Genomic DNA, 21,226 nt, shown 5'->3' on the forward strand with positions numbered 1-21,226 from the left:
TCAAAAATTGACAATAATAGGAAAGATCTAGGGAAGATAGATTGTGCCAATCCCTGAAGGTAGCCCTTCCTATCAGCGGAGGTTGGCACCCTGGGTAGTGAAGTGGCGTCCCCGCTCCATGTCAACTGACCCTCAATGACCCTAACCAGGACTCCTTATCAAAGCCACCACCAAACACCCGATAAAGTGCTATAGTGCAAAATCAACTTACTTGTCTGTTTCTTGGTGCCTGATAACTACTAAGCTGTGCAGACTATAGAGCTCAGCGTTTTAGAGACATGCAAAATTACCACATAACTAAAATCTGTCATGAGCCGACTAGGGCAATAAATAAGTCTTGGTTAATCTTTCTGCAATGTGTGAACGCGGCCTAAAGCTAGGTTCAGATTGCGTTAATGGGACCGTGCTAACGAACAGCGATGCACGGCAAAATTAACGCTGTGCAACGTGTCTGTTAGCGCGCCCATTGGCAGCAATGGAAACGCGCATCGCTAGCGCGTGCCATTTTCGGCACGCGCTAGCGATGAGCCGGTGTTTTGTGACGTGCCTCGGATGCTGCTTGCAGCGTCCGCAGCGTGCCCGAGGTCCGTTCCCCGCTCTCGCAGATCGGGGATCTGCGAGAGCGGGGACGCTAAACGCGAACCCGAAAAATACATTGCGTTAGCGCAATTCGCTAGCGCTTAGCGCTAAATGGATTGCCCTAATGCAATCTGAACCTAGCCTTACAGACACAAAAGAGCCAGATGTCATATAGTGAAGCTACATAAAGATGAGAACGTTCTGGCAGCTCCTACTGTAAACGAGTGAGCAAAAATACATCCACAGGTTCTAAGTAAAGATGAGCAGGATGCACACTTAGTGTCATGCCAGCCCTAGCTAATCAAAAGCCGGAAGGTAAGAGATTCTTGGACCTCCTGTCCTAGCCCCAAACATCCTGGATACAGTCCTGGATTTGGGGCTGCAGAATTTCCTTCACTGCCAGCACCCCTCTGACATCTCCTGCTGCCCGGGGAGAAAGAATTGGTAGAAAGGCATGGATTGGGGGTGTGGCTAAGGGCGTTGTCATAATTAGGCGCAGCACGCTATGCGAACCACCTGATTTGTCCCTCTTTCTGTTCTTGAAAAGTTCGGAGGTATCGTGGTAGGTAGTCAGTTCCACCATTTCGTCCAAATGTGGAGTAGGAGATTTAGAGGTGTTTAAGGAAATGTATTAATATAGACTGTGTCCGTAAAGTCATGGTGCACTTTCGACCAGTCACTGGAAAGCAACAAAAAAGATAGAAATGTGAAATCTTCTCCAAATAAAAGAAAAACTCTCCCAGTTTCATACCTATTCAGTGCAATTCGATGTGGGCTCCATATGTTGCCCTACACACATCCAAATAATAGGGAAGTTCTTGCCACACACTGGTAAGGACGTTTGGTGTAACAGAGTGAATAACGTCTGTGATTCTCTGTTTTATGGAAGGTCGCCTTGTCGCTAAACACAATCTTCTGCAAAAATCTTGCATCATTGTCAATCTCATGAAGCATATCTGTAGCAAACGCGCATTGTTTGGGTCTATCTGCCGGTTTGATAGCGTGCAACAGCCGCAATTTGTACCCCGTAAAACAGATGTTTCTTTAACACCATATGAACTGTAGTCTTGCGTAGGTGGAATTGTCGAGCACATACACGCACAGATTTTTTAGGGCTCCTTAGGTAGCTATCCTGTATAGCCTCTACAGACTCGTCACTGACTGATGGCCTACCAGAACGGGGTTTCTCCACCAAACTGCCAGTTTCCTTTACCTGCTTATCCCACTGAGTAATGTTATTCCTATGTGGTGACGTTTCATTAAAAATGCGCCGATATTCACGTAGCACTTTGGTCACGGATTCGAATTTAGCGAGCCACAGAACACACTGAGCTTTCCTCTATACCATCCACATCTCGACTGGCATGGAAAACCACGCAGCTAGCATAAGCTTGTGGTTGCATGATGTCACAGACCTGACTGTATTAATCAGAGTTCAGTTTATCAGGTGCTAATCTGACTGGGGGCTCAGCAACAGCTTAACTTGGTTTGTGTTGTATGATTAGTTCTTGTTGCCTCTCCTCATGAACAGGTCTGATATGATTGGGCTAGAGAATGGGCGCCAAAATGTAAACTATAAAAAGATCCTGTGACTGGTCAAAAGTGCACCATGACTTTAAGGACACACTGTATTTATGCCTGGTGTCTTTAGATTTAACAGTTTACCAATATCAGGGATTCCCTCTTGTTCTGTTAGACATTGCACAAGGGGAGAAATTGTATGCACACACATACCTATATATATAAAAACACACTCCTATGCATAAAGATACACATGTGTGTTTGTATATATGTTGTATATATAGTACATTTGGAGCGGTCCTCCAAATCTACTGGCAAATGTAAATTATGGTAACATATAGGAGAAAAAGAGATCGAACTCCGAACATAGCAAAAAACAGGTGAAAATAATGTATTCCATGATAAAGGTACACAATGTTTTGACTCAAAATGTGAGCCTATTTCAAGTGATTTTTTTTTTCTAGGAAAGAAACAGCCCAATAAAACCTTAATGACTTTTTAGGTAGAGCATTTGTATTCCGTAAAATCACGGTTTGTTTTTCAGAAGCAAAATTTGAGGATATTTTATTATTTCCTCCTTTTAAATGAGCTGTGATTCAATATTGAACCCACATGGTTGGCCATGGAACATGGTGAGGGGCCTATGATTTCCCTATCATAGAAACATTTGCTTAAAAATAATCAGCTTCTTCATCTATCAGTGACTCAGTCACTTGTCATTTTCTCATTACAGCATCCTGCGCAGGAACAAGATAAGCAAAATTCATCAAGGGGCATTAACCCAAATGAACAAATTAGTGGATCTGTGAGTATAGATGTCTTGTCATAGAACTATGAGTGTGAGGGTTTAATATTTTTATATATGTTACCTTACAAATACCTACGTTTATCAGAACAACATGTTACTAGTGGATATCAATGTTGTGTAGACCTTCTTTCTGCTATATTTTTTATGTATTATGTCCTTTTGCTATGGTTTTGCTCTTGATTTTACTGTAGGGATTCTCAAAACAAGGCGGACCCTTGATGCGGGTTATGAGCTTGCGTATTTTGGTCAAAATATTGACCAATATCTCATGCAAATTATGTATTATTTTACTGCACTTTTTTCATTTTCATGCAGGATGCAGCCAAGCCCATCAATGCCTGTCCCTGTGGGGTGTACTTAAATAGTGCTGGTTAGCCCACCTAATCTAAGGGTATGTGCAGATGTTCAGGAATTGGTAGTGCTTTGGATGCAGCACATGTCCGCTGCGTCCAAGGTGCTGCCGGCTATCAAATGCAGGTGATTCTGCATGTGTTCATTGAACCGTGCAGAATCACCGCCTCCAATACATTGTACAGGCGTTATCTTGTGGAGACTCACGTCTCTGCAAGATAAATAAATATGCTGCCGTCTGAAAAGACGTGCCACATGTCCGTCTCCGCGGGTGATCCGTGGGCATCTCTGGAGGCATAATGGACATGGAATTTTTTGAAATCCCATCCACTATACTGTAACATCTGGACTCTGCAATTTGGACGCTGCGCAAATACGCAGCGTCCAACAGGCAGCATTTACTGATGTGTGCACCTACCCTTACAGTATGGGCATCACTAACAGGCTGTGAGCCAGACACTGTGCACACCATCTGTGTGACTGGCGCCCCACACAAGTCTTACCGGATGCAATTTAAATACTACACAACCACCCCCCTCCATGAATTAGTAGGTGTGCTAGTGGTTGTTTCATCAATATTTTGTACCTGTGATGCCCCCGCCTTTATCATGGGGGCTGCTGCATCTTGTAAGTGCATTAGTTTTCTGACCTGTGCTGGTAAATACAGCTGCCTTTTTCTGCTTAATTTTTTCAATTCATGTCCCACAGCAAAAATTTGACCATGGGCACCCCAGTGAAGTTGCAAAAATCAACATACACACACTGTAAAATAAATAAATAAATAATACAAATATAATATATAAATCTCTTTTTATAAGTAATGTTTTTACAACAACAATTCCAAAAAGGTTGGGATGTTTTGTAAAATATTAACCCCTTAACCGCCGGAACTTTTTGCGTTTTTTTAGTTTTTCTCTCCCCTTCTTTCCAGAGCCATAACTTTTTTATTTTTCCATCAATACCATCTTGTAACAGAAAAGGGGAAAAAAAATTCCAAGTGCAATGAAATTGCAAAAAAAAAAATGCAATCCCACATTGGTTTTTTTGTTTGGCTTTTTTGCTAGGTTCACTAAATGCTAAAACTGACCAGCCATTATGATTCTCCAGGTCATTACAAGTTCATAGAAACCAAACATGTCTAGGTTACTTTTTAAAATTCCAAATTTTGCTAAAATTTTTTTTAAAAAATTGTGCAATTTTCCGATACCGGTATCGTCTCCTTTTTTGTGATTTGGTGTCGGTTGAGGGCTTATTTTTTGCGTGCCGAGCTGACGTCTTTAATTATACCACGTTTGTGGCGACCAAAAACATAATTTTGGCTTTTTGATTTTTTTTCCTCGCTATGCCATTTAGCGATCAGGTTATTCCTTTTTTTTATTGATAGATTATGCGATTCTGAACGAAATGATACAAAAAATGTGTAGGTTTGATTTTTTTTTTAATTGTTTTATTTTGATTGAGGTGAAAGGGGGGTAATTTTAACTTTTATATATATTTTTTTTTATATTTTTAAACACTTTTTTTTTTTATTTTGGCATGCTTCAATAGCCTCCATAGGAGGCTAGAAGCATCCATTACTCGATCGCCTCTGCTACATAGAGGTGATGCACAGATCACCTCTATGCAGCAGAATTACAGGCTTGCTATGAGCACCGACCACAGGGTGGCGCTCATAGCAATCTGCCATCAACAACCATTGAGGTCGCGAGGAGACCTCTGGTTGTGATGACAATGCACCAATGACCCCCGATCATGTGACGAGCTTCAGCGGTGAGCGTACTTCCGGCTGCGCGCAGTCGGCAACGCTTGTTAAATGCCACTGTCAGAGTTTGACAGCGGCATTTAACTAGTTAATAGGTGCAGGCAGATCGTGGTTGAAAACAACTGACATGTCGCGGCTTAGAGGTGGGCTCACCGCCGCATCCCACCTCAAAGTGGGGGATACTGCCAGCTGACGTACTATTCCGTCAGCTGGCAGAAAGGGGTTAATAAATGAAAAACACAATGATTTTGAAATCTCTTGTAGCCATATTTTATTAGCAACAGGTTAGAAAAACTGGTTATAAGTGGAAAATCAGACATTTTTCCTTTTCATTTGAAAAAAAATAACTCATTCAGAAATTGATGGCAGCAACACATCTCAAAAATGTTAGGACAGGGTTAACCATAAGATGAAAAAGTACTGTAAGCGTATGGTCAATTTTCAACTAAGTCAGATGACTGTATATAAAGAGCATGTTAGAGAGGCAGAGTCTTTCACAAGCAAAGATGGTCAGAGGATCATTAGTTGGTGAATAATTGCGTTTAAAAATTATAGCATAATTTCTGAAAAATGTTCCTCAATGTAAAATTGCAAAGACTTTGAATCTTTGAGTATTCCACAATCTAAAGTACATATCCTCAAAAGATTTAAATATTCTGGAAAAATCCATGTGCACAAAGGACAAGGCTGACCATCAATATTAGATGCTCATGATCTACGGGCCATCATGCGGCACCGCATTAAGAAACAGGCATGATTCAGTCATGAAAATCACTGCATAGGGTCAGAAATGTTCCAGAAATCAGTGTCTGTGAACACATTCAGTTCAGTTTTGAATCACTGTTTTGTCAGCAGGAGATTCTCACTAGAGGACTAGTAAACCTGCTGCCAGGTAGTCCTCCATATTCATGAGCTCTGTATAACTTGGTCCATGCCACTGATTGTCAGCTTTCTGTGTATACTGTTCGTGGGCAGAAAGCTGGTGATCAGTGGTGTGGGCGTACTGGTAGAACTGCAGCAGGTAATACAGTGATTGTATAAAAAAAGGTAGCAAGCAGCTCAGTATGTGATACATAGCTGGAATCCAGGTTTCTTCCCTTCCATCATGCTGCTCTCACATGGAATAGCAAAAACCTGGAGAAAGATTCCCTTTAATAAATTCTGTGTTCTTAGAGGAGGTGCCCTGTTAAGGACCACTGTCTATTAGCCACTGCAGAGGGCAGCTATAAAGAGGATCTTTGACCTTGACCGCATATTCATGCAAATAAACTGATAGCTACAAATTTATGTCTTTTGTGTATTACAGAAAATTAAGGAAAGGTAACTCTGAAGAAATATATTAGATGAGAACTGAAATTGGAGACATCATTCACAACACAGAAATTAACCTGTGTAATTATTTTGCTGTATCCTTTTACAGAGATCTTTCTGTTAATCGGATAGCAGACCTGCCGCCATCACTGTTTACTAATTTACAAGATCTACAACAATTGTGAGTATTGCCCTTGGACAGGGTCATTTATTGTACATGTAATATACAGTACCTCCCAAATTGAAAAGGAACACATTGTCACGACACAGCTGTCGGGTGACCCGGGACCAGGGGCTCCTTCCCCTCTAAGTCTCGGACAACTTTGGTAAAGTGCCCATGTGAATGGTGATTCTGGGTATGGGTCTGGACAGAGTATGTGGGATGTTGCCTTTGACCTGGACGAACCTAGCATTGATCAAATTAAACGCCCCACTGTCCAGAAATGTAGACACGTCCACCTTAAACGAACCTAGGTGGATTACAGCTGGTAGGAAATATTGTGTCCTACCCACAGAGGTGATGAGGATACCCGGGTTGCTAACCTCCCAGCAACCAGAGGCGGGCTGGGCCGGGTGGCAAAAGGGCAAGTGCCCCCCGGGCCTGTCTCCTCAGCAGCAGATGCGGGCCGCCCAGCTTCCTGCCGCCTAGAAGATGGCTTTTGGCAGTGCACTGTGCTACTTTAATCCTGTAAGTGGTGGCCGTCCGTCCCTGAATTGTAGACACGCCCACACTGCACACTGTGCGGCCGTATGTTCTGATCTCTCACCTCGCGCGCTGGCCGGGATGCTTCCTCGTGGAGGACTGGAGAGCAGTCTGAGTCAGAAGAGATTTGCAGGGGTCAGGAGGAGATCAAGGACCCGGCCGAATCCTGCGTCTTGTGTCTGCAGTCCCTCTGAGGCACAGTGAGTGTGAGGATTTATTGCACCCATTTGAACTTTCATGCAGCACAGGTCACTATCAGTGGAGTTTTCGGCTCCAGCGTCACCCGTTCAAGCTGCAGCAATAACTCCCAGTCAGGGTCAGACACAAGTATACAGTCATCCTGACTGCTCCTGAGCCTGGCTCCAGGACACCATATATCAGATATAATTCCATCCATTATAATGTGAGGTCCAGGTATAATCAGTGCATATAACACTGTAGGCATGTGCACATACTGTAGTATCTTATATATAATTGTCTAAGGCTACTTTCACACTAGCGTTTTCTGCAATCCGTCACAATGCGTCGTTTTGCAGAAAAAACGCATCCTGCAAAAGTGCTTGCAGGATGCGTTTTTTCCCCATAGACTTGTATTGACGACGCATTTGCGATGGATTGCCACACGTTGCATCCGTCGAGCGACGGATGCGTCGTGCTTCTGCGGACCGTCGGGAGCAAAAAACGCTACATGTAACGTTTTTTGCTCCTGACGGATCGCTTTATCCGACCGCACATGCGCGGCCAGAACTCCGCCCCCACCTCCCCGCACCTTACAATGGGGCAGTGGATGCGCCGGAGAAATGCATCCGCTGCCTCCATTGTGCAATGCGCTAAACGCTAGCGTCGCTAGTGTGAAAGAAGCCTAAGGGTCACTTCCGTCTGTCTGTCTGTCCTTCTGTCACGAACGTGCGCCGTTACCGCTGCTATTAACCCTGTGTGTCCCCAACTATTTACTATTGATGCTGCCTATGCAGCATCAATAGTAAAAATAGGTCATGTTAAAAATAATTAAAAAAAAAAAAAAAACCTGCTATACTCCCCCTCCGCCGCCTTTCTCGGTCATGTGACCGCGACGTCATCATAGGTCCTGCTCACACCAGCCCTGGGACGGGACCACAAGCTGCCGCTTGCAATGGAGCGGTCCCGGGAGCGGGGAGAGGAGCGAGAAAGGTGGCGGAGGGTGAGTATAGCAGGACTTCAACGGGCTATAGGTCAGTATATGTTTATTTTGGGTTTTTTTTAAGTCTCTATACTACGTGGCTCTGTGCTGGCCAATATACTACGTAACTGGGCAATATACTACGTGGCTCTGCTATATACTATGTGGTTGGGCAATATACTACGTGGCTCTGCTATATACTATGTGGCTGGGCAATATACCGTACTACGTGGGTTGTGCTATATACTATGTGGCTGGGCAATACGTGGCTGGGCAATATACTACGTGGCTGGGCAATATACTACGTGGCTGGGCAATATACTACGTGACTGGGCAATATATTAAGTGGCTGGGCAATATACTACGTGGCTGGGCAATATACTACGTGGCTGGGCAATATACTACGTCGCTGGGCAATATACTACGTGGCTGGGCAATATACTACGTGTCTGGGCAATATACGTGACTGGGCAATATACTACGTGGACATGCATATTCTAGAATACCCGATGCGTTAGAATCCGGCCACCATCTAGTATGATATAATTATTATATTTTAATATGAATTGTAATTAATATGTTAATAATAATATTGAGCAGAATTCACTTCAGTCTTTTGGTTTGGCCTCCATGATAGTCGTGGTGTGTCATGTGGCCCCTCTGAAAAATTATTCGCCCATACTATGTGCAGAGACATATGATGGTATGTACAGGATAATACGTGGCTAATGTAATGTCTGATGTCTGTATGTCCCATAGCAGTCATATATTGTCCTGTACAGTATACTTTATGTAATATACTGTGTGCATAAACATCTGATGTTATATGCTGGATAAAGTGCGAATAGTATAATATATCATGTCTGTACTCATAGTACAATATACAAGTAACATATTATCCAGCACATACCATCTGTTGCCTGTAATCCTCCTATTAACGCTTTTTCCCCTAGTTCCCATGTACATGTTAGAGCAGTGTCAGTGTGTTACTGTACTCACCTAGCGCCGTGTTCTCCGGTATCCAGCATCGCTCGGCTTCTCCTCTGAGTGACGTCTTCACTCTTCAGACCCCGGCTCCCACTATGCTTTATGTTACCTGGACGTCTCTTTACAATGTAAGTCTATGGATCCTCATTGTGAGCCTCATTCTCACGCTCCATAGACTTCTATTGTAAAAGCCACCTATGTGTCACATAGAGCCCAGCGTGACCTGGAGAGTCTGAACAGCCGTCAGGTGACGTAGAACAGGAGTGGAGCAACTCTAGACACAGGAGAAGACTGCGATTAGTGAGTATATTACCACACTGACACGCTGCAATCAGTGAGTATATTACCACACTGACACGCTGCTATCACTGAGTATGTTACCACACTGACACCCTGCAATCAGTGAGTATATTACCACACTGACACGCTGCAATCAGTGAGTATATTACCACACTGACACGCTGCTATCAGTGAGTATATTACCACACTGACACGCTGCTATCAGTGAGTATATTACCACACTGACACGCTGCTATCAGTGAGTATATTACCACACCGACACGCTGCTATCACTGAGTATGTTACCACACTGACACCCTGCAATCAGTGAGTATATTACCACACTGACACGCTGCAATCAGTGAGTATATTAGCACACTGACACGCTGCTATCACTGAGTATGTTACCACACTGACACCCTGCAATCAGTGAGTATATTACCACACTGACACGCTGCAATCAGTGAGTATATTACCACACTGACACGCTGCAATCAGTGAGTATATTACCACACTGACATCCTGCAATCAGTGAGTATATTACCACACTGACACGCTGCAATCAGTGAGTATATTACCACACTGACACGCTGCAATCAGTGAGTATATTACCACACTGACACGCTGCAATCAGTGAGTATATTACCACACTGACACGCTGCAATCAGTGAGTAGATTACCACACTGACACGCTGCAATCAGTGAGTATATTACCACACTGACACGCTGCTCTCAGTGAGTATATTACCACACTGACACGCTGCAATCAGTGAGTAGATTACCACACTGACACGCTGCAATCAGTGAGTATATTACCACACTGACACGCTGCAGTCACTGAGTATATTACCACACTGACACGCTGCTATCAGTGAGTATATTGCCACACTGACACGCTGCAATCAGTGAGTATATTACCACACTGACACGCTGCTATCAGTGAGTATATTACCACACTGACACGCTGCAGTCAATGAGTATATTACCACACTGACACGCTGCAGTCAGTGAGTATATTGCCACACTGACACGCTGCTTTCAGTGAGTATATTACCACACTGACACGCTGCAATCAGTGAGTATATTACCACACTGACACGCTGCAATCAGTGAGTATATTACCACACTGACACGCTGCAATCATTGCGTATATTACCACACTGACACGCTGCAATCAGTGAGTATATTACCACACTGACACGCTGCAATCAGTGAGTATATTACCACACTGACACGCTGCAATCATTGCGTATATTACCACACTGACACGCTGCTATCACTGAGTATGTTACCACACTGACACCCTGCAATCAGTGAGTATATTACCACACTGACACGCTGCAATCAGTGAGTATATTACCACACTGACACGCTGCTATCAGTGAGTATATTACCACACTGACACGCTGCTATCAGTGAGTATATTACCACACTGACACGCTGCAATCAGTGAGTATATTGCCACACTGACACGCTGCTATCAGTGAGTATATTACCACACTGACACGCTGCTATCAGTGAGTATATTACCACACTGACATCCTGCAATCAGTGAGTATATTACCACACTGACACGCTGCTATCAGTGAGTATATTACCACACTGACACGCTGCTATCAGTGAGTATATTACCACACTGACACGCTGCTATCAGTGAGTATATTACCACACTGACATCCTGCAATCAGTGAGTATATTACCACACTGACACGCTGCTATCAGTGAGTATATTACCACACTGACACGCTGCTATCAGTGAGTATATTACCACACTGACACCCTGCCATCAGTGAGTATATTACCACACTGACACGCAGCAATCAGTGAGTATACTAACACACTGAAACTAAACTAAACTCTACACAGGTTTGGAGAAACCAAGTTAATGGCGGCTTCTTTAGCTGGACTGTTGTCTGTTTCACAATGGAGGTGAGTATATTTGAATTAGTTCTATGAGGACAATAAGAAATTGCCAAGCCTCACACTCTTTTTTCCAACACTGATTTCTGGACTCAAGACAAATTTCTGCAGTCAGTCTGTGTGTTACGGCAGCTTACTGAATCGTGATAGAGCGCTGCGCACACACTGTCACGATTCCTCTGTGTTCCCAGCGTAGTGATTGCAAGTATGAGTTTGCATAGTTATAGTCACGTGTCAACTTGGACCAGTTTTAGACAAAGCAGGGCCCTGGGCAAAAGTTTAAAGTGGGTCCCCAAATGCTAACATATTGCACCATCAGATAGAAACATTCCAGATGTATTTACTTGCGCTCAGTTCAGGCCGCTAAACGAGTGTGATCGACAATATTGAAGTCATTCGACAATTGTTTCCCAGCCTCCTTAGGGTATGTGCACACGTTCAGTAGCTGGCTGCACTTTGGACACTGCAGATGTCCGCTCCGTCCAAAGCGCTCCTCACTATTGAATGCAGGGGAATCCACATGTGTTCATTGAACCGTGCGGAATCACAACGGCCTATACATTGCACTGGTGATATGTATCTTGCAGAGCCTCGCGTCTCCTCAAGATAAATAGACATGCTGCAGTCTCGAGAGACGCACTACATGTCGGTCTCGGCGGGTGATCCACGGGCATCTGTGCACGCATAGTGGGCATGGGATTTCCACTGTGCTGTAACATCAGGACGTTGCGGATTAGACGCTGAACAACTACACAGCGTCCAACCCGCAGTTTTTACTGATCTTGGGAACATACCCTTACTTCGGCTGAGGAAGAATGATGGGTACAGATAGTCCTCGATACAGTATGATGCAGGTCCCATGTAGTAGATATAGTAGAATGCACTCTCCATGGTTCTTGATAGAGTATAATGCAGCCCCCTCACAGTATAATGCAGCCCCCTCACAGTATAATGCAGCCCCCAACACAGTATAATACAGTCCCCCCATACACAGTATAATGTAGCCCCCCACACAAACAGTATAGTGCAGTCCCCTGTCAGAGTATAATGCAGCCCCCCACATACACAGTATAGTGCAGTCCCCCCACACAGTATAGTGCAGCAGGCACACACACAGTATAATGCAGCAGACAGTAAAATGATGCACACACAATATAATGCACACACAGTATAATGCAGCAAACACACACAGTATAATGCAGCAGACACACAGTATAATGCAGCAAACACACAAACATAGTACAGTCCTCCCACACAGTATAGTGCAGTAGCCACACAGTATAGTGCAGTCCCCCCACACAGTATAGTGCAGCAGACACACACATTATGGTGCAGTCCTCCCACACACAGTATAATGCAGCAGACACACACTCCCACACTATAATGTACACACAGTATAATGCAGCAAACACACCGTATATTGCAGTCCACCCACACAGTATAGTGCAGCAGACACTCATACACACACTATAATGCACACATGCAGTATAATGCAGCAGACACACACAGCATAGTGCAGTCCCTCCACACAGTACAGTAGTGCAGCAGACACACAGTATAATGCAGTATCATGCACACACTATAATGTACACACACAGTGTAATGCTGCAAACACATTGTATAAAGCAGCAGACACACACAGTATAGTGCAGTCCCCCCTACACAGCATAGTCTAGCAGACACACACAGTATAATGCAGCAGATACACACATTATAGTGCAGTCATCCCACACACAGTACAATGGAGCAGACACACACATACTCACACACTATAATGCACACACAGTATAATGCAGCAAACACAGTATAATGCAGCAGACACACAGTATAGTGCAGTCCCCCCCACACACAGTATAGTGCAGCAGACACACACAGTATAATGCAGCAGACACTCATACACACACAATAATGCACACACAGTATAATGCAGCAGACACACACACACTATAATGCACACACAATACAGGGCGTCTTAGCGTCTCATCAGCTCTACTGCTGGCACACTGAGTCAGAGGCAGAGGGGGAGTAATGGGAGAGGTAGTGTCACCTGACGCACTATCATCCATCACTGCTTTCAACTGTATCAGCCGATAAGTGGAAGACACTGAGCTCCTCTTACTCGGACCCCTGGAGGAGCGGGGGCCCTAGGCAGCCAACTGGTCTGCATGCCCCTAACGCCGGCCCTGGTGTCGACTAGAGTCTCAGACATCTCTCAGAGTAGCTGACTGATAGAAGTGGATGAGAATTTAGTTGGCATTTCACCACAAGTATCCCATCATTATTCCAGCATTATCTTTTTATTACCTTGTTACCTCTACTCTCTTTATGAATAAGCCATAGGTAAACACAGTAAGGATGGGCTGCAGCCGGTAATGGGCCACTACTGTGTGCTTGCCCCCCAGGCCAAAATTTGCCAGCCAGCCCCTGCCAGCAACCTTGGCCACCTGGTTTTCCTGGCAGTTGTTTTCTATGTGATCGGGAGGGACACGTGTCCACGAATGGCCCTTTTTACCACAATTGAAACACATTCGCCCCTTACGCCCCCACCTGCATAGGTTCCACAGTAGGCTCAGTGCTGACCTCCCTTGACCCTGGACCAACCGCACACAGAGGTGACTCCCTATGTCTCTGGCGAAGATGGCGATCAACCCGGAACACCAGAGACATGGCTGCCTCAAGGGAGTCAGGAGTCTCATACAGAGCTTAGGCATCCTTCACCCTCACTGTGAACCCCTCACAGAACGGAATACAGAGTGCAGGGTCATTCCACCTGGTGTCCTTGGCCCACCTCCAGAACTCAGAGCAATATTCTTCCGCCGGCCAGTCTCCTTGCTGAAATTAGCGCAGTGTGGACACGGCTAAGGAGAAGCAATTTGGGTCATCATATATAAGGCCCAGTGCCAAGAAAAATCCCTCCACCATCTGAAGTGACATAGAGTCAGACTTGAAAGAAAATGCCCACACTTGGGGGTCCCCTGGAGGAGCGAGATTACTATCAACACACGTTGCTCCTCTGTACTTGAGGAAACCAGATGTAACCTGAAGTACAGTTTACAGGCCTCCCGGAACACAGCAAACTTATCACGCCCACCAGAGAACCTGTCAGGTAAAGTGATCTTGGGCTCCACTATGGTTTGCTAGGGAAATGGGAGTCCTACACCAGATGCATCAGGGTGCTTCAAAACCACCATGTGTAAATCCACCACCTCCAGACTGAGCTGCCGCAGTTGCACTGTCAGAGCATAATGGATCAGAAAAAATGGTTGCGGTCAGAGCAAATGTTACAACACAGCTGTCTGGTGACTCGGGACCAGGGGCTCTTTCCCTGTCCCTAACACAGGAGGCACCCTATCTCGCCCTACTCCCCGGGATACTTCTGAAGGTGAAGATGCCAGGGCCTCCAACCTTGCCTTATCTCCTGAGTTAGCCCTCTGTCTGTTCTCTTCCCCCACCCAGGGAAAAGGGACGCTACAGTGCATCATAGTACACTAACCCAACAAACAAGAAAACACAAACACAGATGCTGCAGTCTTCTGGCTCCACACTGTTGCGGTAACCCTGTGACACACATACTGCGTAACAGACTGCAACAACTTTGACTTCATGGTAAGCCACTTCCCTAACCTCATTCAGTACTCTATATGTGCCCACACATAAATATTGCTCTTAGTGTATTATGTAGTATTATGTATTAGGGTCCCAAACAGTATGATGCCCCTTTTCATGTCTCCTAGAGCTACCACCACACACAGTACTATGTCCTCACAGTGCCTTCAGCACACAGTACTCCCCACTCACAGTATGATGCCCCACTCACAGTATGATGCACCAACAGGACATTCTCTCCTACACAGTATGATTTCTATAGTCCCTGCACTTCCAGTATTATTCCCCCCACACTGTGATTCCCCCATAGTTCCACGCATAATATCATATCCTCAGTGTTCTTCATGCAAAATGTAATGTCCCCACAATACCTCACTCACAGTAAAACTCCCTACAGCCCCTCCACACTATATGTTGCTCCTGACAGGATGGTACTGCATTTTTGTTATGTTAAAAGTGAGCATTATACTATATAACCTGTGCCACTGTTTCTCAATGGAAACCAATTCCCCTCTACTTAATGAAAAACTCAACTTACTCACCAACCCTCGCTGTATAATGTTTTTCATACCACCTAAGTTACATCTATAGATCTCCCACCTTCATTTTAAGAATTTTGGTCATATGATCTCCATCTGACAGTCTTGTACATGCACTAATGTGTAGACAGGAAGTCCGTCTCCACCATCATTGGTGATCAAACCCCTCCGGGCAACTCTTAGACTCCTGCCCTGTCCTGTGTGTCAGTGTGGACCTTTGCCTGTACAGTGTGGAGTCCACAGTATCCACAGTCCACGTGTAGCTTGCGGGCCCGTGATGTGTGGCTTGTGACTGTCTGCCAGCTTGGTGTATTAGCACCAGGTGTACCAAACAGCAATTAAGAGCATATCTCCAGATGGTGACTATTGTGTGTAGCAATGCAGATCTGAATGGGGGTAAGGAAGGAAACCCTGGAGCCTGGCATACGGCCGAAGTGTGTTTTCAGTGGAAAAGCTTTGGCTGTCATTACACTGGTAATGGGGGCCCTGCGTGTTATTACTGTGAGTGGGGCAGGAGCTCGATGTGGCTCGCGACACTCTCTCAACAGAAAATAGTGTAGTATTGTGGATATAATTGTATAAAGTGTGTATACAAACCCAATTCCAAAGAAGTTGGGATGCTGTATAAAATGTAAAAAAAAAAAGAATGCAAAGATTTGGAAATCTTCTAGTCATTTTTTTTCACAGCAGAACATAGATCAGAAGGTGAATGTTTGACATTTTTCATTTGAAAACTTAACTCATTTAGAAATTAATGACAGCAACACCTATCAAAATAGTTTGGACAGGGCCATGTCTACATTGTGTGGGTATCCCCTCTTCTTTCTACAACAGTCTGTAAATGTCTGAGACCCGAGGAGACCAATTGCTGGAGTTTGGGGAGAAAAATGTTGCCAATTCTTGTTTGATCTAGGGTACAAGCTACTCAACAGTCTGGAGCCTTCTTTGCTGGATTTTTAATTTTATAATGTGCCAAAATGTTCTCTATTGGTGACAGCTCTGGACTGCAGGTGGCCAGGTCATCATCACGATACTCTTCTTCTGTGAAGCCATACTGTTGGCTGCGGTTCTGGATTGTGTTGATATATGGCTTCTTTGTATGATAAAGCTTTAATTTCCATTTATGGATTGCACAGTGAACTGCATTCACATAAAATGATTCCCTGAACTATTGCTGAGCTCATGGAGTGATTAGCATGCCCGAATCATGTTTTGTTTTTTTTTGTTTTTTTTTTAAACAGTGCCACCCAGGGATCCATAGATCACAAGCTTTCAATATTGACCGTTGGCCGCTGAAATGTGTTGTTGCCATCAAATTAAATGGAAACGTGTCTAATTTTCATCTTCTGATTTGTGTTCTAGGTTCTATTGTAAATAAAATACACTGCTTAAAAAAATAAAGGGAACACTAAAATCCCACATCCTAGATATCACTGAATGAAATATTTCAGTTGTAAATCTTTATTCATTACATAGGGGAATGTGTTGAGAACAATAAAACCTAAAAATTATCAACATAAATCACAACCAATATCCCACGGAGGTCTGGAGTTGGAATGATGCTCAAAATCAAAGTGGAAAATTAAGTTACAGGCTGATCCAACTTCAGTGGAAATGCCTCAAGACAAGGAAATGATGCTCAGTAGTGTGTATGGCCTCCACATGCCTATATGACCTCCCTACTATGCCTGGGCAGGCTCCTGATGAGGCAGCAGATGGTCTCCTGAGGGATTTCCTCCCAGATCCCAGACCTGGACTAAAGCATCTGCCAACTCCTGGACAGTCTGTGGTGCAACATGATGTTGGTGGATGGTGCGAGACATGATGTCCCAGATGTGTTCAATCGGATTCAGGTCTGGGGAATGGGCAGGCCAGTCCATAGTTTCAATGTCTTCATCTTGCAGCAACTGCTGACACACTCCAGCCACATGAGGTCTGTCATTGTCCTGCATTAGGAGGAACCCAGGGCCAATCGCACAAGCATATGGTCTCACAAGGGGTCTGAGGATCTCATCTCGGTACCTAATGGCAGTCAGGCTACCTCTGGCAAGCACATGGAGGGCTGTGCAGCCCTCCAAAGAAATGCCACCACAAACTGTTACTAACCCACTGCCAAACCAGTCATGAAGGATGGTGCAGGCAGCAGATCGCTCTCCACGGTGTCTCCAGACTCTGTCACGTCTGTCACATGTGCTCAGTGTGAACCTGCTTTCATCTGTGAAAAGCACAGGGTGCCAGTGGCGAATTTGACAATCCGGGTGTTCTGTAGCAAATGCCAAGCTTCCTGCATGGTGTTGGGCTCTGAGCACAACCCCATCTGTGGATATCGGCACTCAGACCATCCTCATGGAGTCAGTTTCTAACCATTTGTGCAGACACATGCACATTTGTGACCTGAGGGAGGTCATCTTGCAGGGCTCTGGCCGTGCTCCTCCTGTTCCTCCTTGCACAAAGGCTGAGATAGCGGTCCTGCTGCTGGGTTGCTGCCCTCTTACGGCCCCCTCCACATCTACTGGTGTACTGGCCTGTCTCCTGGTAGCACCTCCAGCCTCTGGACACTGCGCTGACAGACACAGTAAACCTTCTTGCCACAGCTCGCATTGATGTGCCATCCTAGATGAGCTGCACTATTTGAACCACTTGTGTGGGTTGTAGCATCCGTTTCATGCTACCACGAGTATGAAAGCACAACCAACATTCAAAAGTGACCAAAACATCAGCGAGAAAGCATTGGTACTGAGATGTGGCCTGTGGTTCCCACCTGCAGAACCACTCCTTTATTGAGTGTCTTGATAATTGCCAATAATTTCCATCTGTTGTCTATTCCATTTGCACAGCAGCATGTGAAATTGATTGTCAGTGTTGCTTCCTAAGTGGACAGTTTGATTTCACAGAAGTTCGATTCACTTTAAGTTATATTCTGTTTAAGTGTTCCCTTTATTTTTGGAGCAGTGTATATCTATATGAGATTTCCAAATAAATGCATTCTTGTTTTCCTTAAATTTTACACAGCACCCCAACTTTTTCGAATTGAGGTTGTAGTATATAGTGTGCAGCTGTGTATATAATAGTATAGTGTTGAGGTGTGTAATTCTCAGTATCTGCGCACATATTCACTGCACAGCAGCACTTCTCTTGTCCTGTATACTATCTGCTCTTATGCTGTATATATGGACACTGCACAGCAGCACTTCTCTTGTCCTGTATACTATCTGCTCTTATGCTGAATATATGGTCACTACACAGTACCACTTCTCCTGTCTTGTATACTGGATGCAATTCTCAACCCAAAAAAAAAGAAAAAATATTTCATGTCACCCTCTGTATAGTGGATTAGCAGACATAGTCTCCAGGCAGTGCACATGCAAAAAAAGGAAAGGGTGATATCCCCAGATAATTCCCTCTAGCACTCCCATTTTTTTCTATCATATTTTTAAAGATGATCTAATAAATGTTGTTGTTTTTAATATTTTTTTCCTCTTGGATGAGTTTCTGGAAATTTCCCATATACTGATGTAAGTATCTGCTGTTTTTCAGTACATGCATTCAAAGTGCAGTACTAGATATGGACACGTTTTGAAATTCGAATTTACCAAATTTGCCAGATATTCGATTTGCAGTCAATCGATCTGCCACAAATCACAGTATTGCAAAGTTTGAGGTGTCTTAGGACTGTAAAGCTTTTTTAACACAAACACAGCCTTATTTTTGACAAAGTGACCTCCCTCAAACTTAAAAACGGATGATAACACAGTAGTATCCAGTAGCCCGTTCAATAAGACATCGTACTGACAAACACATTGACATTTGAAATTAAAAAATGGAACAAAAATTCTTTCCCTTAGTCATTTGTGATCAAAAAGACTGTTCTTGCTGAAAACAAGTTAGATTATACTCACCCGGGGGGCGGTCTGGTGCGGTCCGGTCCGATGGGCATCACAATCGGGTCCGGCACCTTCCATCTTCATGCGATGTCATCCTCTTCCTTGCTTCCTGTTGTGGCTCCTGCGCAGGCGTACTTTATCTGCCCTGTTGAGGGTAGAGCAAAGTACTGCAGTGCGCAGGCACCGGGAAGGCCAGAGAGGCCCAGCGCCTGCGCACTGCAGTACTGTACGCTGCCCTCAACAGGGCAAATCAGTAGGCCTTTGCAGGAGCGGCAACAGAAGAAAGGAGGATGACGACATCGTATGAAGATGGGAGGCGCCGGACCCGGACCTGCGATGCCCATCTGACCCGAACCGGGACTGCCCCTGGGTAAATATAATCTAATCTAACTTGTTTTTCTTATCTTTCAGGTTACATCAGGGGCTTATCTACAGCATTACAGAATGCTGTAGATAAGCCCCTGATTTTGGTGGCTGCAGTTTATAGGGCCAAAATGAGGTGACAGATTCCCTTTAAGCAACGTCGGCCATTCCTGGCCGAGTACCACAGGTGGCGTCATGAATAATCCCTTTTTTTATATAAACTTTATTCCTTTCCATCACTCATCCCCTTTAATTGCGCATCCAGGGCCATGGACCGGGTCACTGCTGCTGTGACCACCCTTTTAAGATCGATACAACCCGGTTCCGAGTACCCCACAGCCCTAGCAGGTGTCACACATCAACATAACACATCACTCTGAAAACACCATGCCCACCGTCAAACAAGGTGGTCGTAGTATCATACTGTGGGGATGATTTTCTTCAGCAAGGACTGGGAAGCTGGTCAGAGTTGATGGAAAGATGGATGGAGCTAAATGCAGAACTATCCTTGTGTTGATATATCACACACAATCCAAATAAAAAAACATTTAGTAACTTTGTGGGTGTAAAGAAATGTGGAAAAAATTCACGTGGCCTGAATACTTTTTCAACGAACCATATTCCATAATACCCTCTTTTTTCTCCTCACTAATGTACTTGCAGGAGGCAAAAGTAGGTTCATGATTAGCATTACTACTGCTGGTGCCTGTGGTGGTTCTCATTCTGCTGCTAGTGTTCCCCCATTGTTAGCTGTGGTATGGGTTTTTCCTTTAACTTATACTACCCTGTCCATTGTCATTGCCACTTTTTCTTTTATTAAGTATTTTGTACAACAATATAATTAACTTTCGACAGACTTTTTAACCCCAATTATTCAACCCTTGTCAAAGAGAACATAACAAGAAATTCTATAGAAAGCAAAATGTGGCAGCAGGCCGAAGTATAGATGTGACATGTACGGTTATCAAATTAGATTAGTAAAACAGGTGTCTGGATTTATGGGATTTTTATTCTTATTTTTAAAAAGCAATTACCGTATTTTGTGGATTATATACACCGAACCATAAGACACACTCAAACTTTTGGTGTGCAAAATACGAAAAAAAAGTATTTGACGTAAAATGGTGGTGTGTCTTATATTTTCTATTAATGGCACCTTGTCTGGGAGGTGGCTGCAGTGGAGCGGGGTCACAGGAGGCAGGGTTGCTGCTTCAAGAGGCTGGCAGCGGCAGGAGCTTGTTTTACAGAGATCTCAATCCGTGCATGCACCACCTCTGGTGGCAATTTTCCTGAAGCCCACGACAAGGATACTATTAGGAAAATGGGCTCCGCTCACGGCGGCAACACCTTCTGAGATCGCAGGCACCGCTGCATTGCCCCTCTCCTGCTTCCGCCGCCAGCTTCCTGAAGCAGCGACCCAACCTTCCGTGACCCCACACCACCGCTGCCAGCAC

At 44.5% G+C, this 21,226-nt stretch overlaps 1 protein-coding gene across 1 annotated transcript in view; it reads left to right on the plus strand.

Moving 5' to 3' along the window:
* Positions 1-21,226, plus strand: part of LOC138662147 (relaxin receptor 1-like) — a 405,515-nt gene that overhangs the window by 336,126 nt on the left and 48,163 nt on the right. Inside the window, exons 11-12 of the mRNA XM_069747334.1 lie at positions 2,834-2,905; positions 6,442-6,513. Of these exons, the coding sequence (XP_069603435.1) occupies positions 2,834-2,905; positions 6,442-6,513 (144 nt within the window). The remainder of the gene's footprint in view (positions 1-2,833; positions 2,906-6,441; positions 6,514-21,226) is intronic.

Source organism: Ranitomeya imitator, chromosome 2 (genome assembly GCF_032444005.1).
Source record: "Ranitomeya imitator isolate aRanImi1 chromosome 2, aRanImi1.pri, whole genome shotgun sequence".
In the NCBI taxonomy this organism is placed as follows: domain Eukaryota; kingdom Metazoa; phylum Chordata; class Amphibia; order Anura; family Dendrobatidae; genus Ranitomeya; species Ranitomeya imitator.